General features: G+C 46.3%; 1 protein-coding gene across 1 annotated transcript in view; it reads left to right on the forward strand.

Annotated features, from left to right (window-relative positions):
- Positions 1–25481, forward strand: part of LOC147029167 (uncharacterized) — a 91274-nt gene that overhangs the window by 53143 nt on the left and 12650 nt on the right. The window contains exons 4-6 of the mRNA XM_085876356.1: positions 2197–2305; positions 13719–13857; positions 16218–16650. Of these exons, the coding sequence (XP_085732482.1) occupies positions 2197–2305; positions 13719–13857; positions 16218–16650 (681 nt within the window). The remainder of the gene's footprint in view (positions 1–2196; positions 2306–13718; positions 13858–16217; positions 16651–25481) is intronic.

The following is a 25481-nucleotide window of genomic DNA, read 5'->3' on the forward strand; positions in this document are numbered from 1 at the left end:
AAAAATCGTCCGAGCAACGGCTCGTAACTCGGAATACTCGTAAGTTAGTGCACTCGTATGTCAAGGTATGACTGTATATACACATATATATACATATATTTACATATTTATACACATACATACATATATATACATGTAAATATATATATATATATATATATATACTTTATACATATTGTTACGTTTGAGGGGGGGTATGCATTCAAAGGGTAATTAGGATGTTTAATTAGGTATGCCATGCTGTTCGAGTTTACCAGGATCTCGATGTAATAAGTAGCAATTCAGTGGTGATAAGTTGTCTAGTAAATGTTCATTTCTTCAAGGGGGAAATGATAATTGTCACGTAATTAGATAGGGACACGGGATAGGGTAAGTGTGTCTGCGTAAACCCCTTTTAGTAGTCCCTGGAGGCTGGCCGTGACGTCACAGGACAGGGCTGCGGATGGCTCCGCCCCGTGATCACGATTGGCGGAAGGCGACGGCGGTGGGCCAATAAAACGGCTCGATTGGAAGTGACAAGGACGGGAGGATAAAAAGGTTCTGTTTGGGGTCAAAAAAGAAGAGGAAGAAGATCGGGACAAAAAGATCGTGTTTTTTTGGTGTGGAGGCTGTTGCGCGGGAAGCATACTTGTTGTTGTGCTGATTCGATCGTGTTCTTCATCGTGTCTTGGAGCCTTGCTGAGCCTCGTGCCTCACCTTGGTTGGCTCTGGGGTTCTGCTGACTCGGAGTACGGGGTCGAACGGCGGGCGGACCTGCCTCCCTCTCCTGCTCGCAACTTGGCACCAGAACTGGTTCCCTGGCGGCTGTGAGCGGACTTGGGCCGGGACCAGGAGGTCGACAGCACCATGGGTTCTCCTGCCCCCCCCCCCCGACGAGAGCAAGGCCAGCTCGTCCGACGCCGATCCAGGGACAGTTGCGTCCACACCACGGTCCAGCCTGACCACCAGAAGTAGCTACGTTGTGTGTGTGTGTGTGTGTGTGTGTGTGTGTGTGTGTGTGTGTGTGTGTGTGTGTGTGTGTGTGTGTGTGTGTGTGTGTGTGTGTGTGTGTGTGTGTGTGTGTGTGTGCTTGCTTGGCGCCTTAGAGGGTTTGAGATCTGTATATTCATTGGAATTGTCTGTTTTTTCCCCACGCCCGATCCCACACCATCCCTCTTCTTGCCGAGTCTTGTTATTTCTGGTTTATAATAAAAACAAATAAACATCATCAACTCAGTGAAAAGCGACTCGTGCCACCTTCCTCGTCCCGTTTGCGGTAGAGCGATTAGAACCGCCATGTTTGGGTTATAAATAAATAAACCGCCTCCATCGTTTCGGCTCATTCTACGTTGGCGGGACTGTTCAAGTCCCGTGGACGTCACAATATGTATATATATATATGAAAATATATATATGGTCTTTCTCCGTGTCTTCTTCGTCTGTCTTCAACCGGATTGTTCCTGCGATACTTCCCATCTTGAGCAGCAGTTTGCATGTGCGCCAAAGCCTTGCATATACCAGCTGCTTTGTGCCATCCACGAACTCGCTTGCCCGATTGCTCTCCGTATGAATTTGTCATGTTGGTGCCTCATTGGGATATGTTTATTCATCAATGTACATCCGTTTTTGTCCCCTCCCACCCATTCATATCTGTGTCCATCGATTTCTTGGTCAGTACCATTTATGACCGCGTCTCATCTCCCCTCTTCCCTGCACCTTTCTTTATAATTGACAAACTTATAAATGTAAGAGACATCTTCCTGCCCATTGCATCTGGTGCGTTTTCTGCCACTTGGTTCAGTTTTTATTGAATGATCTTTGAGGAACACAAACTGAAAGTTAAAATAACTGACCGCAGTAAGAGCCCATTTCGGAAATCTGTGGAGGCATTCATCAGACCTCCTGCGCAAAGGCAAACACGTTAGTGACCCTCAGACATGACAATAATAATCCGTACAGGAATAATAGGGTACCCTTGCCTTCCTCAAACAGAACAATTTAAATTGGGTACCAACAAGCCTGTAAGGCTTCGTCCCCTCGCCTTATGTCTGAACAGAAATAATCGGATATGAGCCTGTAAGTTTTCATCCCCTCATGTAACAATGGGTGTTGGTGTTTCTGGTATATAAAATTTTACAAAGAACACATTATGTTTTGCAGTTTTTACTTTCACTGAAAAAAAAAATATTACAAACTATATTGCTCTGTTTTTTCTAGAACAATCACGAGATCCAATTGGAGAAATCAGGTTGAGTTGGAGCCTGACAGTGAAGAAGTCTTTGAAGAAACAACCACCAGATCAAGACTCACTACCTTTAAAATACAAGTGCGTGTCTGATCGAAACAACACAAATATTAAATTAACCAAACACAAAAAGGTTCTTGAAAGGCGAATACTTTATCAGTATCATGGGCGCAGGATGGATTTTGCTTCACGAAGTAATGTTAAAAGACATATGAAGATCCATGCAGGGGAGAGAACACACAAATGTTCTGTTTGTGATAAAGGATTCTCTCACAAACACCATTTGAAAACACACATGAGGATCCATACAGGAGAGCATCCTTACAAATGTTCTGTCTGTGATAAGGATTTTACTTATAAACATAGTTTAAACATCCATAGAACCACCCACACTGGAGAGCACCCATACAAATGCTCCATATGTGATAAGGGTTTCTCTTACAAATGCAATTTGAAAACTCATATCAGGATCCACACAGGAGAGCATCCTTACAAATGCTCCATTTGTGAGAAAGGATTCTCACTAAAAAGCACTTTGAAAAGACATATGAGGATCCATACAGGAGAGCGTCCTTACAAATGCTCTGTGTGTGATAAAGGATTCTCTGAAAAAAGCAGTTTGAACAATCATGTCAGGATCCATACAGGAGAGTGTCCTCACAAATGCTCCATTTGTGATAAAGATTTCTCGAGAAAAGACAATTTGAAAACACATATGAGGATCCATACAGGAGATACAAGAGAACATTCTTACAAATGCTCTGTATGTGATAAAGATTTCTCCAAAAAAGGCAGCTTCAACAATCACGTCAAGATCCATACAGGAGAGCGTCCTTACAAATGCTCAATTTGCGATAAAGATTTCTCTCACAATTGCAGATTGAAAACACATATGAGGATCCACACAGGAGAACGTCCTTACAAATGCTCCGTATGTGATAAGGATTTTATTAATGTACAGAGTTTAAACATCCATAGTACCACCCACACTGGAGCATTCCCTTACAAGTGTTCTGTCTGTGATAAAGGTTTCTCTAAAAAATGCAATTTCAATCAGCATTTGATGAACCATGCTGGATGAGAGAGGGAGATTTGGAGAAATGAGGGAGGTGGGGGAGAACAAGGATGAGAGAAGGCCATGAGGTGAAGATGGATGCAGCCACAAACTCTCAATCACAAAAGTAGAAAGAAATCTGAGAAGATTTGTGGAGAAGGAGGAGGGCTTGGGGAAGCTGTGAGGGTCTGAGGAAGGTGGAGGATCCGTGTGGGACTGAGAGGAGGGAACCCGAGAGGGGGAGGGTTTGTGGGAAGCCGAGAATGGTGGGATGAGGGGAAGGTTGTTTCCAAGATGTATTTAATTAAAGTGGGTGCTTGTTCCCAAGATGTATTTCATTGATTTGGATGCTTGTTCCCAATATGTATTTAATTCATTTGGTTGCTTGTTCCCAATATGTATTTAATTAATTTGGTTGCATGTTCCCAAGGTGTACATAATTAATTTGGTTGCTTGTTCCCAAGGTGTATATAATTAATTTGGTTGCTTGTTCCCAAGGTGTATATAATTAATTTGGTTGCGTGTTTCCAAGGTGTATATAATTAATTTGGTTGCGTGTTCCCAAGGTGTATATAATTAATTTGGTTGCGTGTTCCCAAGGTGTATATAATTAATTTGTTTGCTTGTTCCCAAGGTGTATTTAATTAAATTGGGTGCTTGTTCCCAATATGTATTTAATTGATTTGGATGCTTGTTCCCAATAAGTATTTAATTTGGTTGCTTGTTCCCAAGGTGTATTTAATTAATTTGGATGCTTATTCCCAATATTTATTTTATTAAATTGGTTGCTTGTTCCCAATATGTATTTAATTTGGTTGCTTGTTCCCAATATGTATTTAATTTGGTTGCTTGTTCCCAATATGTATTTAATTTGGTTGCTTGTTCCCAATATGTATTTAATTAATTTGGTTGCTTGTTCTCAATATGTATTTTATTAATTCGGTTGCTTGTTCCCAATATTTATTTAATTAATTTGGTTGCTTGTTCCCAAGATGCATTTAATTAATTTGGATGTTTTTTCCGAAGGTTAATTGAGTTATGCTTTGTCTATTTCTCACATTTTCCATCGTCTTGCCACATATAGAATTATTCACTTGCTGAAGTCTATCTTAAAGTAAGTCTTCATAACTGTTCACATCTGAGTGTTGAAATCGATGTATTTTATCAATGCCTTTGATGAAAAAATTTTAATTGTATGAATTTTCTGTGTTCTCAAGCCAACTGATGGATATTGTCTCAGGTTTCCTTGATCAAAGACTGAATTGTCTTCATCGTTTCATGTCGTTGAAAGTTTTTCTGTTGATCTGTGTGTACATGTAATTCATGATTGTTGGTATTCATGAGGGTGGTCCAAAAAAGTCAAAAAAAATAGAATGTTGCTCCACAAGCTTAAAATTATTCTAATATGATCCAATAACGCACACAAATTTTTTAAGCTTGATCGAAAGTGATTTAGAGGTCACTCCATATGACGACTTTTAGTCTCATGACGAATAAATTAGGGTATGGTCAGGTACGATTTTGGGTACTTCTGGATGTCCGAGGTGAAAATGGAGTGCATTTTCGAACTTTATGGGGTCGATTTACTCAAAGAAATGACTGCACCGACATTGAATTCACTACCATTTCGAAAATATGACCTAAAACAAGATTTATCATTACTGGAATTGAGTCACTAATCCAACTCATTTCGATATTTTCTAATCTATAATTATTTTGTTGTCCGTCTTAACATTTCTTGGAGTAAATCGACCCCACTGAGTTCGAAAATGTAGTCCATTTTCACCTAGGAAGTTCAGAAGTGTACGGATTCGCATCTCACCATACCCTAATTTAATATAATAAGAACTAAATAAATAACTAACATATTTTTCGTGAATCATTGAATCTAAAACACTGGATGTTGGGCCAGCTCGAAATAAGTTCAGGCGAGAGTGGAGACAGCAGTAGAGGCGGAGATGATAGTGGTATTTGGTAAATGAGACGAAATATTGTAATAGTTTGTAATTCCATTGATTTAAAAATTAGGGTATGGTCAGATACGATTACGTGTACTTCTGTACTTTTTAGGTGAAAAAGGACTGCATTTTTGAACTCAGTGGGGTCGATTTACTCGAAGAAATGTTTAGACCGACAACTAATTCACTATAGGTTTAATAATATCGTCAGTATGATTAGTTACTCAACTCCAGTAATAAAAAAAATGTTTTTAGTCATATTTTTGAAATGCCAGTGAATTCAATGTTTGTGCAGTCATTTCTTAGAGTAAATCGACCCCATTGAGTTCGAAAATGCACCCCATTTCCACCTCGGACATCCAGAAGTACCCGTAATCGTACCTGACCATACCCTAATTTAACCAACTCATGAAACTAAAAGTCGTTTTATGGAGCGACCTCGAAATCACCTCCGATCAACTTAAATTTTTTTTAGGCGTGTTATTGAATCATAGTGGAATAATTTAAGGCTTGTGGAGACAACATCTGAATTTTTTTTTTTTTTTTTTTTTTTTTTGCTGTTTTTGGACCACCCCAGTATTCATGGAAACATTATTTTTTGGTCTTTCTTTTATCAGGGGCAAATGTGAAGTATTTATGAGTATTGTGAAGTTCTGAGTATTTTAAATCCTCTTCAAAGTAATATCCTAACTTTCCCTCATCCAATTATTTTTTTGTCAAGATTAAACATCTTTCAAGACTTTTTCATCATTCTTCTCTTTGACCCATTTTGAACCCCCGAAGGTCGAGCTTCAGACATTGTCAATCCATATAAATTATGAGCATCATTGTACATGAAATAAGAACCATCTTTTGAAGCATCATAATCTGGGAGGTATTTGTTATTTGCCTCAGCCTCAATTTACACATTTGTTGTTCTGCTCATGTGCCTGATTGATTGGAATCCCAGAAAAGACTCTGCGTGATTTCTGCACTGCAAAGTTTCCATTTTCAAATTCCTTCGCCAGATGAGGATGTTTAGTTCCGAGGCTAAGAATGTCACGAAGGTGAACAGGTAACCAGCGGGAATAGTGATGACGGTTCAAAGCGAAAAACCATGGAATGATCTTCATCAAAGCATCTTTGTATAACTGGAAATTTCCCTCACATAATGATTGCACAAAAGTCAATACATCTAACTCAAAGACCAGTGTTATTGACCAGTAGTGAAACTGAGGAGTTTCATGTGACCGCACAACTTTCCAGTCATCAAGTGTCAATTGGTCAATCCCTTCTGGAAGACTGCATGTGTATGATGAATAGCTCTTCTTCATGAGTATGTACAATACACATGCCGTCACTTGATGAGCATTTTATGAGACTAAACCGTCTCCACCACCAGGTTTTTTGGTGAGGAGGGTGTTTGTATATGGACACCCAGCTGGATTAAAAACAAAACATTTCAAAGGTGGAGGAGCTCCTTGTGAGCCAACGGCTATCCACATCGAGTGCCCAACTGTGTCTGCGGATGTCCTCCTGCAATTAGGGTTTCTTCTTATTAGTAGGTTGGTGGCAGGATTTGCACTCCGGCCACCATCAAACCCGTCATTCCACAAAACGCAAAGAAATCTGAAAACCCACTCCATGGGGGTACCTCCTGTGCAGCTTCCCTTCGCAGGGCAGCTTACCGAATGACGGGATTGGGGCAAAGCCTTCGGGACCCCCAATATTTGATGATAGGAGGGAAACCACGGGGTAACCATCCCAGGTCAGATTGCGGGAGAGTGTGTCGGAGTGGTGCTGAGGTGTCGTCCACCAGACGGCGGTCTCCTTGGGTTAACCTCAGGCGGTCCCTTCGGGTGGGTGTCTGGAATGTCCTATCGCTAAGAGAGGATGTTCACCTGTCTCTGTTTTCATCTGAGCTCAAGCGTTTGGACATCGGTATTGCAGCACTCCCTGAGGTTCGGAGACAGGATTGCGGCGAGGTCATGGCGGGTGGTTACACCGACTATTGGTCTGGTTGCTCTGATGGTTACCATGCCCAAGGAGGTGCTGTTGCTGTGTCCAATAAGCTGATTGCAATGATAATTGAGGCAACACCGGTCAACGAGTATATTGTGAGACTAATTCGTCACTCCGGAGGTGTCATTTCCCTGGTCTCTGTTTATACTCCGACTGAGGTGAGTGATCTCCCCGTGAAGGATACATTCTATGCCATGCTCGAGTCTGTGGTTGATCAGTGCCCCAAACGAGAAACACTTCTAGTCTTGGGGGATTTTAATGCATCAACTGGAACTGATAGGGATGGTTATGAGACGTGTGTTGGTCCCCATGGGTCAGGAACTGTGAACCAAAATAGCACTAAGTTCCTTGACTTTGCAAGAAGTCATGTACTTTGGGTGGCTGGTTCATTGTTTCAGCGCCCACAGGCACATCACTGGACTTGGTATTCCAACGCTGGTGGTGTGGCAAAGGAGATTGACCATGTCCTCGTTGATGGTCGCTGGAGAATGATCCAGAACTGCAGGGTCTACCGGAGTGCTCAGTTCCTCCATACTGACCACCGGCTTGTTGTAGCAACTACTAAGTTGCACCTTAAATCCAGGAGAATGGTACTATCCCAGCCTCGGCTGGATGTTGGCAAGCTCAAGGATGAGAGGGCAGCTGAGGAGTTTGCAAACAAGCTGAGTGGAGATTTGGGGGGTCTGGGTGCTTTGGGAGGTCCTGAAGAGTGATAGAGTCTTCAAGACCACTGTCCTTGATATTGCCAGTGGATGTCTTGGAACTCACCATCGGGTGAAGAAAAATTTTGTCCCTCAAGGGACACTGGATACCATTGACCAGAGTCACAGGGCCAGGCTGAATGGCAGAGCTGAGTTGTTGAGGGAGCTGAGGCGTAAAACTGTACTTGCGCTAAGGGTGGACAAGGAGGCCTATGGGCGAGGAATGTGTGAGGGGGTAGAGCTTCACCTGTGGTCAAATGATTCTCATCCTGCTTACAGGGGAATCCGCGCATTGCATTCATTCAAGTCCATCCTTCGGTATACTGCAGTTAGAGCAGAGGGTGGTAGGGTCTTGACAAAGGAACCTGAAGTGAAGGCCCGCTGGGCCGGTTACTTTGAGCGGTTGTACCAGGCTGATCCTCCAGCTGTCGAGCTGGCCGTCAGGGGTGTTGCTGTCCCGATTGCTGACCGTCCAATCAACTGTGGTCCACCTTCGCTTGTGGAAACACAGGCTGCGGTGAACCGGTTGAAATGGGGTAAGGTCCTGGGATCTGTGGTATCCATGCTGAACTTCTCAAGGCTGGTGGAAATGCTGCACTCATGTCATTGCATGCAGTTCTGTGCTCTGCCTGGAACACAGGCATCATCCCAACTGACTGGAAGAGGGAGCTTGTTGTCCCTCTCTGGAAAGGGAAGGGTGATCGCCAAGACTGCAACAACTACCGAGGGGTGACGCTGCTCTCAGTGCCGGGCAAGGTCTTTGCTCAGATAATTCTTGATAGGGTTCGCCACCATCTGCTTGAGCACCAGCATCCAGAGCAGTCAGGCTTTACACCAAAGAGGTCAACGACTGACCGTATCCTTGCTCTTCGGGTCCTCACCAAACGCAGACGAGAGTTTCGGCAAGGGCTGCTTGCAGATTATGTTGATCTCTGTAAAGCGTTTGACTCAGTGAATCAGGATGCTCTCTGGAGGATTCTTGGTCTTCGTGGGGTGCCACCAAAACTGATTGATCTGGTGTCTGAACTCTACTCTGGTACTGAGAGTGCGATGAGATGTGGCGGTACCATCTCTGACTTATTTCCAGTTGTTACTGGAGTTCGTCAGGGGTGTGTACTGGCCCCGACACTTTTCAGCACTTGTATGGACTGGATTATAGGGAGGATGTCGGAGAGATCAAGCTGCGGTGCATCGTTTGGGAATGTCAAGATCTCTGACCTTAATTTCGCAGATGATGCAGTCATCTTTGCGGAGACTCCAGAAATCCTTTTGGGCGCCCGCCCTCGAGGTGCCGAATGAGGAGTTGGAGCTGCTGGGATTCCGGGTTTCCTGTATCAAAACAAAGATCTAGGCTTTCAATGACATCTTGGATGCTGCTGTCTTGCCTGTGCCTGTTTGTGGTGGAGATGTTGAGGTCATGGAGAGATTCACTTACCTTGGCAGTGAAATTTATGTCTCTGCTGGCTGTGAGTCAGAGGTCAACAGACATCTGGGTCGGGCCTGGGGAGTCCTGGATTCACTGGATAATGGGGTGTGGCGCTGCCGGTACCAATGCAGGAGGACCAAAGTCCGAGTCTTCAGGTCCTTGGTGCTTCCAGTTTTGCACTACGGATGTGAGACTTGGACTCTGACCAGGGATCTGAGATGGAGACTCAATTCCTTTGGTACCAGGTCTCTTCGGAGAATTCTTGGCTGTTGCTGGTCGGACTTTGTGTCCAACGAGCGGTTGCTGAGAGACTCAAATGAAATTTATTACCTGCATCGTCTGTGAGCGTCATCTGCGGCTGTATGAACATCTGGCTCGTTTTCCTGACGTTGATCCTGCTCACCAGATTCTCTCAGCGAGGGAGTCTCGTGAGTGGAGGAGGCCAATGGGCTGACCACGTGCCTCATGGTTGCAGCAGGTTGATTGGCATCTCAAGGAGATGGGGATGGGCCAAGCGTCTGCCTGGAGGATGGCCAGACGGAGGCCCCTGGAGTACCGGTGGAAAGTGGACGCAGCGACGCGCTGCTCTGCTGCATGCTCCCATACCTGACCTGCCCTGAATGTACGTGAAACATGTGCAGCCTTGATGAACGAATCTGCTGTTCCAGATGATGCTATGTTTGCCTCAGCAATCGCAGCTGTCCAACCACTACCTTCTAGCCAGTCACCGAGGGTCTTTAGTGCAGCCATCTGTATGTGGAGTCCTCCAAATATGATCAGATCACTGCAGGTTCCTTTTCACGAAGAACAACTGGAGCAACGGTTGTGTGTTCATTTGGTAACGGTGAGATAGTCTTTCTTCTGGTGACATTATTTGGATTGATAACGATCGTATCACGTTCATGTCCTGCAAAATGAGTACTTGGATGCTGAAATAGGGAAATTCCTGTTCCATGTCGTGATCCCGTAGCTGTTGTGGAACTGGGATTATGGTCAATATCGTCAAAGGCGCTTGTGGTAAATGGACCATGTCGGAGCTTCTGAGGGCACACCAGTTGATCTATTTCAAACTGTTCACAAACACTATTGCCAATCTCTGTAGACATCTGCAGAACCCTGCCATATGAGATCGACAAGCCCAAGTGATGCAGTTTCTTAACAATGCCTCGCTTTCATGTCTGCATGTAACAGAAGTCCAATATAGATTGGTAGTGGCGGTTCTCGATTTGTGGTGTGAAATGTTGCAGTTGAGCCTTTACAGCGACGAATAGTAGTGGTATACCAAGTGATCTGTTGCAGAGTTAGTACAGACTCAGGTGCCCTAATCTTGCTTAATTGGCCTGCAATGTTTGGACAACTTAAGATCATGGCCACCATTGGGAAGAGTGATTGTGGAAATGACAATTCTTGACAATTGCCTGTAAATTAACCACTGAATTGAAATTCACCTTTTTGATTAATGTTGCTGCGGATGATGTTTGCAGCTTTGGCAAGAATAATGGCTTCATCATCATCCTTTGTGTTATAGGCCTTGTTCATTGGAAGTGCAATGTCATCCTGGAATGCAAGGTTGATATCCCACCCCCGCTTGTTGGCTTGCATGTCTGGAAACTGTGCTAGAATTTTATTTTTCAGTTTTGTACTGTGTATATGACCAGATACACTTTGTCCAAGCTTCTCCATACGTGCAATGTACATCTTGACGAGGTCAACTAGTTTTAGCATGAGAAACTGATCACTGCTGTCTTCTCTTGCTTCAGTTTTTTTGTTATGAATCTGGAAGGTATTTGCACACAGACAGACAGCAGCCCCCACAGTTCAGTTATTTCGATAAGTATGTGTTTATAATCAGGGTCCCATCCTTCTGTCGAATGGGAATTTCATGTGTACTCTACGAGTTACTTTTATAGTCAGGTTTTTTTCAATATCTTCAAATCTTCATCCGACATTTTCGTACCATCGCCATCCATCGCTCACGTGCAGCGTGTCACATACAGGGGTGAGGTTCCCTCTGCCCACTGTGAGCTTGTCCAATCAACGGTGGCCACGGGTCGCCCGATAACCCCCATGATAAATAAACCCCTGTTAAATGTACCAGCTCGTTTTCTGTGCTTTCTCCTATTGACCCAGCACGGTGCGTATTGAAAATTAGTGAGGCTGTTCGTGATGTAAATTGTTCATTTGGACCAACGGATCTTGGTAATCCCCGCTCGGTGTACACCCGGATCGGGCTCGGTAAACAGTTCGTTACGCCCGAGGTCCATCGAGGGTGTGGTTTTCCACGGTAGTTAGACGACGTGGGTACTAAGGTATATTGAAATTAGGCAATTAACCCTATCCCATGCCGTCAAAATATTGGCGACCACGGTCCTCTAAGGGAACCGTGACCTTTGGACTTATCCGAGAGTCACGACCTAAATTCCGGGTGTTCAGTGGGAGACGACTCCACGTAGTGGTCGTTTATCGCCACCGAACCCCGGCCCACAACGATATGAGACCAACTCGGCAAGTACAATACCATGAAGTTGTTTCTCCTTCATCATCGACATTTGGTATAACTGCTTTATCTGCCTTTTTTCCCGGGGCAGTGAGGCAGTTGATATGGTGGAGTACATCTTGAGCTGCCATATCTCCTGAACTGAGTTTCCACAGCAACAGCATATCTTCCAGTATCCGAGCACAGTTTCTAACTCGTTGGTCCACACTGAATGTGGATACTTTGCACATATTACCATTTCCCACTCCAGTCTCACAGAAGAAACATGTCATTGCATCCCAGTGCGGGTGAGCCTGAACTGCACCTTGTGTCATTGGTGGTAGGCAAATCATCATCTGCATTTTATTGCCTCGAGTGCTCGTTGCAGTTTAGTATTATTGAAGTGGTCTTTACAGTTTTTGTGCCACTTCGCGTGATTCTCTTTGAAGATGTTTGCCAATGGACTGTCTGATGTTAACTTCAATGAAGTTGCTGGTACCGATATCGATGTGCAGCCAAGTTGCTGAAAACATTCAATGTTTTTGGCCAAAGTCTCATGTCCGATACCAACATCAACATCTGATCGCTTGCTGTTGTCTGGGCATTGAAGCTTCTCTGTTGTCGTTCGCTGACACACAACGCACTTCTCCCAGTCAAACTGGTCCGACAAATCACTGGCCATTCTGCTCACTTTCAACAAGAATATCAATCAAAAAGGCACATGTACACCTCCTGAAAGATACAAAACAAAACGTTGATAAGCTCATGAGTCATGTTATGATGTTCACATGGAGTACACAACCAACCCACTATAACTGTTGTACATCCTTTTTGGGTTGTGTGACAAATGACGGCCATCTTAAAGAATGGCAGCCGTCTTGGATTTTTTTTTCACATGCCAATCCATTTGATATTATTCGCTGACTGATCCATCACAGAATGTTTTTCAATCCATGGATGTAAGGCAGAGCACACACTTTCGACTAGAATTCTTAATAAAATCCTTATGGAGTGGTGACCATCTTGAAAAATGGTAGCCATCTTGGATTTTTTTTCACACGTCAATCAATTTGATATTATTCGCTGAATGATCCATCACAGAATGTTTCTCAATCCATGGATGTAAGACAAAGCACACTCTTTCTGCTATAATTCTCAATGTGAATGTGTATCATGAAACACCGCCTCCAGGTTTTCCCTGGTATTACAAGTCTTCGCCATTTACAGTACAGGATTCCTGTCCCCACGGTTAACAGTGCGGTGAGGTGTTTTGAATTATAAGTGAGGTATGTTTTCTCTTCATAAACATAACCCGGTTTGTTTGTTTTTGCCACGACATACTGAGCTGTCAGTGTTTTGTTTATGCTTTCAGATATCACCTTGATTGAGTGAATTAAAGCCTCTGTAGTGAAATCAGCTTGTTTCTATTCTACAACAATATCATCATCTTATTATTGTGGAATTGGGAGTTACATGAATATTAATGAATGCATGATGAACTGGAACTGAGGAGGCGGAACGGGAAGTGACGTCAGCTGGTTCTCGAGTGTGGAGCACGAGACATGATTAAAAACAGATGAGTGAAAGATCCTTCAGGTGGGCTGTCTTTACTTACGCACAACAATTATTGAAAGTTGTATTTCATACTTTTATTGTAACTTCTCATCAGAATTCTTCAAGATGTAAAACCACGTAACCCCCACACCCCAGCCCCCACCAAGAAAAAACAATCTGCACAATGGTCGGTAGGGTCTATAGATAAGCTTGGTAGGGGGTTCCTCCTTCTGATTCCCCATTTATTTATCTTTCTTCCCTCTTCCCCGTACTTTGTACCCACTGCGATCACAACACATTCGTTTGGAGGAAATTGTTCCACAGAGAATCGAGGAAAAGTGAACACGACGGAGCGGACGGCATTTGTTCGAGTACCGTCCGTGTCCCGGTGATCTCCTTGGAAACATTGTACCGGAACTGGAACCAAGGTCCTCGTGGTCGGGTCGGATCTTCTGAGGAAGAGGTGAGTTCGGAGTTTCCTCATTTTCTTATCTCAGGTACGATTACCTACTTTACCTGTTCCGTGCGATGTTTCACGTTCATAACGTGAATGGAGTTTAAAAACCTGATTTATAATCCCAGATGGTAAAACTAAACATCGTGTGGGGACAAAATAAAACATTCCTGGTGAACATTCCACCAAGATTACATCCTCGGTTAAATAGGGCTCCACAAGGTCATGATTAGGGGTTTACAGAACACACGAAGGAGGGAGCACATCCTCCACCCCTCCGCAGTCGCGCTGTCTCCCCCCCCTCCCCTCACTTGCCCTCGCTACCTCCTCACCACTGCCTGCCTGCCCTCGCCACCCCCTCACCACTGCCTGCCTGCCCTCGCCACCCCCTCACCACTGCCTGCCTGCCCTCGCCACCCCTCACCACTGCCTGCCTGCCCTCGCCACCCCTCACCACTGCCTGCCTGCCCTCGCCACCCCTCACCACTGCCTGCCTGCCCTCGCCACCCCTCACCACTGCCTGCCTGCCCTCGCCACCCCTCACCACTGCCTGCCTGCCCTCGCCACCCCTCACCACTGCCTGCCTGCCCTCACCACCTCCTCACCACTGCATGCCTACCCTCGCCACCTCCTCACCACTGCCTGTCTACCCTCGCCACCACCTCACCACTGCTTGCCTGCCCCCGCTGCACCTCCGCCACCACTGCCTGCTCCCGCTGCATCACCACTGCCTGCCTGCCCTCACCACCCCTCACCACTGCCTGCCTGCCCCCGCCACCCTCACCACTGCCTGCCTGCCCTCGCCACCCTCACCACTGCCTGCCTATCCTCGCCACCCCCTCACCACTGCCTGCCTACCCTCGCCACCCCTCACCACTGCCTGCCTACCCTCGCCACCCCTCACCACTGCCTGCCTACCCTCGCCACCCCTCACCACTGCCTGCCTACCCTCGCCACCCCTCACCACTGCCTGCCTACCCTCGCCACCCCTCACCACTGCCTGCCTACCCTCGCCACCCCTCACCACTGCCTGCCTACCCTCGCTACCCCTCACCACTGCTTGCTTGTCCTCGCTAGCCCCTCATAAGGCAGTGAAATGTTGAACAAGCAGAGAGGTGGCTCGGAAGACGACTCTTCCGTTGAGCATCATTTCATCTTGTGCCGGCCCTGGGTATGGCAGGAGCAGATTTGTAGCATTTGGCCTCGCACTGTATAAAGGGAAATTAATTTCTTCATTCATTGGAAGCATGTACGACAGCGCATCACGTCCAGTTTCTGCCGGTACTCCAGGGGCCTCCGTCTGGCCATCCCCCAGGAAGATGCCTGGCCCATCCCCATCTCTTCGCGATAGGACATTCCAGGCACCCTCCCGAAGCGACTGCCTCAGGTTAACCCGAGGAGACTCGTCTGATCCACGACATCTCAGCACCACCCCAACACACACCACAGTGTGTTCTGTGGAGTGAAGTGTTTTGTGGTGGCCGGAGTGCAAATCCTGCCACCAACCTCTGAGGGAAGGTAACTGGCTGTAGGAGGACGTCTGCAGACACAGTTGGCACCAGATATGGATGGCCGTTGGCTCACAAGGAGCTTCTCTGCCCTTTGACAGGTTTTGTATTTAATCCTGCTCGGTGTCCATGAAAGGGAAATGAGGAAGAAGAAATGGAATAAGAGGTTTTTCCCAACCATGGCTTTTCTGCTTGTTTTGTCCTTTTTCCCTTTGGACATTGATTATATGCCATAATGATAATGAGAGAGGTGTGGAGGTGAGGGGTGGGGGTGGGGGGCTCTTTCATTTTTCATTTCTGGTTCCTTCATTTTGTTTGCAGTGGCTGCTGGTTGCATCATTGCTGTGAGTGTGGCTGTGCCGCTAATGTAGTTTCCCCTGTAAATTTGAGAAGAAATTTAGAATTTGGTCAGAGTGCCAGTGATAGCTCGCCTTCTCTTCATGAAAGGTGCCATTGGATCTTTATTGTCCACCAACTAATGCTGTGAGAGGGGATGTCCAGTTGAATGTTCATCTGAAGGACGGCACACACACACACACACACACACACACATACACACTCTCACACACACACACACACACACACACACACACACACACACACACACACACACACACACACATTGATCCCCTTCCTTGTCTGTAAAACACGACGGTGACAGTTTATAAATTGCCGTGTCGGGATTCAAACCCAAGCCAGACGACTCAGGGGCAAGTGTACCTTCCCCACGGCCATCCTGCCAGCCCACATGGGTTGAACAAACTGGTTGTAAAACCTCACATTGATTGGATAAAATACATAGTAAAGAAAATAACATGTACAACCTTTCCTTTGTTAACGTAAACATTGTGTTCCTGACAGGTCATCGGTGGAATGGGCAACTTCTTGGAATGGCTCCAAACACAAGGTCTGAGAGCAGAAACAGCCCAAGCAGTGATCAATGTGCTTGGAATTGAGACTCAGAAAGTTCTTCGAGCTTGTACAGACTCTGATTCATTGCGAGCCGAGCTCCTCTCTCTCACCAAAGAGAAATTTCAATTTGCAATGTACGCTGACTTCTGTAAATTTGTGAAATCTTTCTTGAAGCCGCAGGTTGTTCAGCTTGCAGGGTCTTCTCTGTTGGGAAGTCTGTTCATCAACTTGGAGAATGTTATTCGAGAACTTTCCAGTTTCTGTGAAAAGTTTGTTGGATTCCAAAATGTGCAGCTGGAAAACGTTCCTGGTTTCCAGGGAATCGGTTTCAGTGGTGTCTGCAACCTCCACTATCAGGACGATGGATTAACACCCAAGCATGGTACGTCACTATTTTATGCACCCCAACATGCCAAGAAACACCTCGATGTTGAAGCATTCATGTGTTTTTTTCTTGTGACTTATGGAATCTCTTTTGGAACATTTTTGTGTTGTCAAAGACGATTCGATTCTTGATAGACAGTCAATGATTTTTCTTCTAAATCACTAGAAATCGAAGTGTCAACATCACCGTCATACCGAAGAAAAAGAAAAAAAGAACCAGGGAGTCTGGAACACTGACGCTCACCATTACATTGACGTTTTTCGACTTATGAGTAACGTACAAGTAACGTATGTCGAAGTGTGTCAACGATCGCGTAGCGTGCCTACAACTTATGCCAGCGTATGCGGAATGTGTATGATACGGCGAGTACGTCGAGAAATTTTCAACATGCAGAAAATTTTCAACATGCAGACGTACTCTGCATATGACGACGTATGCCAGCGTACTACGACGTATGCCAGCGTGCTCTTAACGTATACAAAACTTACCCATAACGTATTCGACGTGTGCCAGCTTGGTTCGGCAAATTTTTCATACGTCGGCATACGCTGGCTAAAACGTCAAGGTGTGACAGCGCCTTCACACTTCGATGTCTAGTGCGGTTATGATTTGAATCGTCGAGCTGCAGCCTATGAATAGCCAACGCCATGTGATCGTTGGCGATACGCTGCCGCGCTATGCATAAGTTAGACTATCGTTGGGCATAGGTTCTGAACGCCGACAACACGCTCAGCATTCGTTAGAATAAGTTATCTATATGTGATTAAAACGTTCTGTGTACGTTACTAATACGTTATGCATACGTCCAACACGTTATTATACGCCCAAAACTTAAAAAAACATCAATAGTTCAGCGTACACCAGCGTTTTAGATAGATTTTGAGACCTTGCCATACACTGGCTAAAACGTCAAGGTGTAACAGCCCCTTAAGTGATGCTCAGGATGGATTCCATAATTTCCAATCTACTGGTGATGTTCTTTCCCTGAAAACTAAACACTTAACCAGGCCCTAGACCAGTGTGGTGAGGCCAGACTTGCAGCCCTTGACATCTCAAAGGCTTTTGATAGTTTGGTATCAGGGTCTCATTCACAAGCTGCAGTCACATGATATTCCTGGGCATCTGCATGCAATAATCTCAGAATTCTCACAGTTCACCAAATTTTTGTGTGGCATGATGGTCAATCTTCTGCAGCCCATATCATTAATGCAGGTGCTGCCCAGGTCTGTGTTCGGGCCATCTTTGTTTCTGCTTGACCTAAATGATGTGCTCGAGAACATTTTGTCTCGGCTAGACATTTATGCTGATTTACGTGACTGTGCAGACCTTCCATGAAGCTGCATTCAGACCATTCCGACCAACCAAGATTAGGTCAAAAAGTGGCAGAATTTTTCTGCTCGGATAAACAGGGTTGTGAGGAATTTCATTCAGTCAGGTATCCAAGTGATTAAGTAGATGTCATTCCACACTATCCGAGGGAGAGAAAATGGAAAACGACAACAGTGTGAATAGGTCCAGGATATCTCCGACAGGGTTCTCATACAGAGTTATTACCAGCTCCTGGGGTTTGTGAAGTGGTGCTGAGCCCCAGGCGGCTTCTTCCTGAGATGCACATATTAATTGATCGTTCAGTGCAGGGTGAAGGTTTTTAAAAAATAATAGTAATATATTATGGCGTTTTTAGTCATTCACCCTGACCGTTCACCAGTCGGATATGGAAATCTGTAAAACACCATCGCCTACTGTCATTGAAGGTCGACAGACCTTCACAACTTGCCAATGCAGGGTCAAATTGAGTACTGTTGAATACGCCGAGCAATCAGTGCAATAGTGGGGCAACTTAGCGAAATATAGCATAACGACGGAATATAGCATATAGAAACAGAAGACGACGAAATATAGCATAACAATTGTGCATTTTGTGAGGAAAGCACCAAATTTGGCACACTAGTAGCCTATCATATAATGAACAGATTTGGATATTGGGCCATCTCAAATTCAGCCCCGATGGCTGTGGCAGCCATTTTTCAAAATGGCCACCAGTGGTTACTGTTATGACACATCTGCTTTACTGGAGAGGAATGCAGGTTGATAGTGAAAGTTTATTTACTAATAAATGTCCAATAATGGTCAAAGAAAGTAACAATTTGATTTGGTTGAGAAAAAAAGTTAAAGTGGACTAATTAGTCTTATTAAGACACATATTCTGAATGAAAACCAATGATAAACATTCATCGCACTATTGGCTTGGCACATGGTAGTAGAAGTGGTGTGCGTGCATATTGACCCCGGAATCTCCAATGCCCAATCAGAGGCTCTTGATATCACCAGCCTAGTTCTTGATGGGGCAGTCATTGTCCAGATGCTGAAGCCTGCGGTAGCCAAGAACTTTGATGACTATACCCAGGATGTCTTCATACCGTACCTGTCAACAAAGCTTCAGACTGTGTCACGCCTGGACCTGGTCTGGGACCGCTACGTTGCTGATTCACTGAAAGGCAGTGCAAGATCAAAGCTTGGAAAAGGAGTGCGTAGACGCGTGGTCGGAGCAGCAGTTATACCTGGAAACTGGCAGAACTTCCTCCGAGTGGACACCAACAAGACCGAGCTGTTCAAGTTCCTATCAGAAGCTATCTTCAGGTGGTTTGACCAGGATGACAAGCAGCTGGTTATCACTGATGGAGAGGCAGTCCTGAGCAAGCCACCGCTGCGAGACCTGGCCTTGCTCGCCCCGTGCAGCCACGAAGAAGCTGACAGTCGAATGTTGTTGCATGCATCCCATGCAGCCAACCATGGTCACCACAATATACTGATCAAGACAGTTGACACCGATGTTGTGGTGTTGGCTGTGTCAGTGGCCCAGGGACTGCAACCAGAAGATGAACTGTTGCTAGCATTTGGCACTGGGAAGAGTATTCGGTACCTGGCACCCCACGAAATAGCAGCTGGCCTAGGACCAGAGAAGGCACAGGCACTCCCAATGTTTCACGCTCTGACTGGGTGTGACACTGTATCTAGCTTTGCTGAACATGGTAAGAAGACTGCTTGGACAATCTGGACCGTTCTGCCAGAACTTAGACGCACTGCTGAAGCTATCCTCTGCACCAAGTGGCATACCAGACGATGTCATGCACACCATCGAGAGGTTCGTCATATTGCTCTATGACAGAACCAACACGTGCAATGACATTGACAATGCCCGGAAGAAACTCTTCGCGAAGAAGAACAACGTGCAGCTGATCCCGCCAACTAAGGCAGCTCTGGAGGAGCATGTGAAGAGGGCGGCCTACCAAGGAGGCCATGTGTGGGGTCAAACACTGCTACCAACGCCAGAGCTGCCTCCTCCATCCAGCTGGGGCTGGGTCAAGAACGACGAGGGGGTGTACGAGCCACACTGGACTAAGCTACCCAAAGCAGCCCACACCTGCTATGAGCTAGTATCGTGCAAGTGCAAGAAGAGCTGTCTGAAGCGTTGCAAGTGCAAAAAGGCCACACTTGAATGCACAGCTTTGTGTGTGTGTGAGGGAGAGTGCTCACAAAATTGAGAGAATATTAACAGAGCAGACTGTATCACTGATTCAGAACATTTAAATCAGACATCTCTCGATCATTTTCTATGAGTGAGATGTCGGTATTCATATGAATGAGACGCAGTCCATGATTCGTTTGCAACCATGCTCAACAACCACTGACTTTACATAAGCGATGTTGGTATTCATATCAATCAGACGCAGCCTGCGATTAGTTTGCCACCATTCTCAACAACCAATTTCGATGAGTGAGATAGTCGTCCGGCACAACAAATAATTAGCAGCCATCTTGCAAAATGGCGGCTATCTTTAAACTTGAGGTGGCTACAGGTTATGTTTTTCTTAATTCAGCTTTTAATAAATGTTCAAACCAATGTTAGAGTGAAATTATAGTAACCGCTAGTGGCCATTTTGGAAAATGGCTGCCACAGCCATCAGTGGCTGAATTTGAGATGGCCCAATATCCAAATCTGTTCATAATATGTTTGGCTTACTAGTGTGCCAAATTTGGTGCTTTCCTCACAAAATGCACAATTGTTACGCTAAGTTGCCCCACTACAAGGGCATTGAGAGATCGAGTTATTTATGTAAAGTGCAACTCCACCACAGGTGTGGGGTTCGGGCCTGTCAAATTTGAGGAAACAATAGCCTGGGAGAGACACTAAGGAATCGGGGACATCCTGTCGGAGGAAGGTTTGGTTCAATGGCAGCAGCCTGGATTGAGAGATCGATCATGTTAGACCAGAGACCTTGAATATGTGAGATCCACAACATTGGGGACAGGGGAGGAGGCATTTGGAGGGTGCAAGGACGGCGGGTGGGGGGGATGAAGGCATTGCAGGGGCAAAGTTTGAGAAAGGTTTTGAGGGTCTGGAGTAATGGTCAAGGTTTGAGTTTGTTTGGTGCATGGAAGCATTGAGGTGTGGGGGGGGGGGGGGGAAGCATTGAGAGGGGAGTGTGAGGAGGGATGCAAAAGAGGGGACATGAAGTGGAGGGATTCTGATTCCAAATTAGACAAATGAAGATCTTATGAAGAGGAATATAATGTTACGGTTCTCGGAACCGCATGCATTCAACAGATAGGTGTCCTGAGACAGTTATGCCATTACTATACGTGTAGATAGACCCCTTCCTTTTGTTTAGTGGGAAAACAAGGGAGTGTGTTGAGATTGTCTAATAGTTAGGATTATTCAATCATTTTCCCCTTTTATTTTATCCCCACTCTTTGTTTTCTTTTCTGAGGTAAATCTGCCTGCTTGAGCCTCGTCTCGTTTCGTCTACCATAACCGTGCATCAACGTCTACCAGAAACCAGACATGTGTGGCGAGTCACGTACGCTTTGGCAACAAGGTGGATGGGCTGCACCAACGTCTACCATAACCGTGCATCAACGTCTACCCGAAACCACACATGTGCGGCGAGTCACGTACGCTTCGCCCCTCGTCTCGTCTTGTCTACCATTACCGTGCATCAACATCGACCCGAAACCAGACATGTGCGGCGAGTCATGTACGCTTCGCCCCTCGTCTTGTCTCATCTACCATAACTGTGCATCAACGTCTACCAGAAACCAGACATGTGCGGCGAGTCACGTACGCTTTGGCGGCAAGGTGAGCGGGCTGCACCGGCGTCTGTCCGAGGCCCGGCCCAATCTGGCGGACCACATGGGGGGTCGGAGCACCCGACTCGGTCGATGGCGTTGGATTTGGCATGGCCCCTCCCCTGAGTTTTGGGCTCTATAAAGGACGGAGAAGTATTCGGTGTAGTCGTGTGTGTTCGGTGTGGGTGCTTTCACGCGGAGTGTTCCTGCTTCTCGACTCCGCCCACGTCTCGCCTCGACGGCCCGCCTCCTGTTCCTCGTCTCCGCCCACACGACCTCGACGAATCGCCTCCTGCTTCTTGACTCCGCCCACGTCTCACCTCGACGAACCGCCTCCTGCCTGGTCCCGCCTACTGCTCCACCCTCTCCCTCTGGACTCCGCCCTTCTCCACTCAAGCTCCTCTTTCGGAACATGATTTCCACATGTGCGGCTTGGACCAGAGACAACACGACTATTGTCTGGTACTGCACCATGGAGCATCCCTCCCCCGAAATGCCCAGGTACCGAGAGCATAACCTCAACCCCCCTCCCTCCCTGGCTGCAAAAAATCCTTTCTCATTTGGGTTTGTTTTTGTGTGTGTGTGTGTGTGTGTGTGTGTGTGTGTGTGTGTGTGTGTGTGTGTGTGTGTGTGTGTGTGTGTGTCTGACTGAGTGTGCTGGCGCCTGTCTGTTAAGTAAGCCTGTAGAAGAGCATTATTGTTGTAACTGTTATTAATCTCGCGTCAAGTCTGCACTGTGTCTGCTTTAGTAAGTTGCTTGTATCATTGTCGCACCCCACAACTCTCTCCTCTATCCCTGCGTTGCATACCCAATAAATCTTTGTCGTAACGCATACCTTTACTCGCTTGCTTGTCAATAAATAATTGTCATTAGGAATGTTCCCAGCTCATCTTTGTCTTTTCTCTCATTGGTCCAGCATGGTTGGAATCTAAGTTTAGCCGGGTTGTTATTCCCAATGATCTGTTCCTTCTAGCCGGTACGTCCTTGGCAGTGTCACTCGGCTGCATCCGATCCGGAAAGGTTATTCGATCTGGTGGAGTGATCTGGTTCGGACAAGGCTTGCTGAGGGCGTGGTTCCCCGGTAATTAAACCATGTGGTTAATTAGGTAACCCAATTCCATAGACGGGAGGACCCTAGGTCACATGGTTGAGTTATTGGCATCCACGGTTGGTTAATATAAGCGACCCGCTGCGTCATGGAATTATCCGTGAGCGACGGCCTACAATTCCGGGGAGTCTGGTGGGAATCGACGTAGCTTCCCCCACCTCGTGGTCTTCTCACCCGACCCCGCCGGCCCGCAAGAATATTATGGTGAAGGTGATGTACTCCTCATGGAAAAATAAGGAAAGTAAAGCATTTTAAAATGCTTTTAAAGAAGAAGTATTTTTATTCAGTGAAGAGTTTGAATTGGTTGAGAAAAGGGGGGAAAATATTGGAGAACAAAAAGTACAGGCAGAAGGAAATTCAAATGTAATGAGATGTCTATGGAGTGGATTTTTTTTTTTCCTTTTGAAGTGAGCTGAAGAAATAGGATAATTTTGAGGTCAAAGTAAAATATTTGGAAAGGAATAAGCAAAATGAGGAATACGGAGACAAGAGGGACACAATTTTACAATAGGCCATGAACAACACTAAAAAAAAAAATCCACAAATACAGCACAAGAAGGTACGAATTAACACAGACAACATGTGACTTTTCAAATGACGTAATCCGCCCTAGATTTTTTTGGCAAGCATCTGCAGAAATCCCTTGTGACAATCCATTGGGTGGCCTGGATGTATCGTTACGAACTTGGAAACCTATCACACACAACATTCAGGTCCTATAGCTCAGTTATATCGGTAAGTATGTGTTTTATAGATAGCTCCCGTCCCTTGTCTAATGGGTAAATAAATGTTCATGCGCTGTGATTTGTTTTGGTAGTTAGGCTTTCTTTTCATTTCGATGCCGCCAACAGCTATGGACTACTTCGACGCCAAGTAAAACAGCTGGCAGAACAATCTCCGCTCCCGGCATTCTCCGCGCGCTCAGTGGGGGAAAGGTCGAGCCCCCACCCAACGCTGAACAAGCCAAATTCCATGCTTAATATGGACATAAATTGGATCGCGTGGGGGATTCAAAGAAATGAGATGTGACAGCCCCCACCGACGGCGAATGAGTCACGTCGGAAGCGAGCCGTGCCCGAGGGGGATAAGCAGGGAAGAGAGAGAGAGATGGAAATTGCTTCTTCTTGGTTCTTGTTCGTGGGTCTTGTTCGCCCTAATTTGGTTCGGTTCCTGTGCTCTTCTTGGTTGGTGGTTCTTCGGGAGAACCGACGCATCGGATCGGGAAGGATCGGCGCCTCGTCTCCCCAGCACGTGTTCCAGAGCGCGAGGGGATCCGCCGGAGCTCGAAAAACTGATCGCGGCTCGCAGTGGTTGGATCCACCCTCGCTGGTGCCCGGTCCGAACAGCTTGAAGACCGCACGAGGCGGACAGGTCCAAGTTAGACCCTGGTCTTCAGCTTCACTATCCTCCGAGCTGAAGGCCGAAATAAAGGTGTCAGCCACCACTTCATGTGTGTGTGTGTGTGTGTGTGTGTGTGTGTGTGTGTGTGTGTGTGTGTGTGTGTGTGTGTGTGTGTGTGTGTGTCCGTGGGCCTGTTTTCCAAGTAGTAAACTGTTAAGTGCTTTTGCCTGTACATACATGCATTGTCTGATATTCGGTTTAATTCTGCCTCTTACGTGCTCCCCTAATTCCCCCAATTATTTTTGAATAAATACCCCGATTGTTAAATGTATCAGCTCGTTTTGTGTTTCTTTCATTGGCTCGACATGACATGTGTTTGAGGATTAGTGTCGGTAAATTGTTTATTTGGTCTGGCCCGACTTTGGTAATTCCGCTCGGTTACGCCGGATCCGAGTCGGCGATAGCGACTCGATTCAGACAAAGTCGGCCGAGGGTGAATTTCCCCGGTAGATTTCCCGCGTGGATACTTAGGTATATAGAAATTTGGCTATTCACCCTATTCCACGCAGGTGACCTGTTGGCGAGTTCGGTCCGATAGAGGACCCGTCGGCTCCGGAGTTATCCGGGGACGACCTATACATTCCGGGCGATCGGTCGAGCCGACTCCGCAGCTCCATCTGGCGGTCGTGCTCGCGCCCGATACCCGGCCCCGCAACCTTAGTGTTCAGGAGTGCGATTCGGCCCCCTCCGCAGCAAAATTCATGGATTCGGACCAGGGGTATACAGAGCAAACCCCCCTGTTTCCTCCAAATTACGAGCTTTTAAATTTTATTCCCAGGACGCAACATGTCCAGCCAAGACGAGCTGAGGCAGGTGGGTAGTAAGGAATATGTAGTGTTGGAGGAACCAGAGGCCCAGGACACCGCCATGCAGGTCGACCATACCCCGCAACCAAACTCAGAGCCCGAAAGGGGTGCAGCGGCGGCGTATGACAATTCCCCCCTCCATCAAATTTCCTCTCCGATCCCGTCCATTTCCACGACCGATCATGGCGGGTCGGCTCCGTCGAGCCCGTTTGATTGGGGCCAATTGGTGGAAATGCTGAACGAAATGAGGGGTGACTTGGAGCACAATATGGATGCAAATGGTCAGGCGCTGAGGGGCGATATGGATGCGAGCGCACAACAGACGGATGCGAATATAGAGGCACTGAGGGGCGACATGCAAACCCAGCGGTTGAGATGCAGA

The sequence above is a fragment of the Eptatretus burgeri genome, chromosome 4 (assembly GCF_056783735.1).
Source record: "Eptatretus burgeri isolate ZD-2024b chromosome 4, Ebu_testis_v1, whole genome shotgun sequence".
NCBI lineage: Eukaryota > Metazoa > Chordata > Myxini > Myxiniformes > Myxinidae > Eptatretus > Eptatretus burgeri.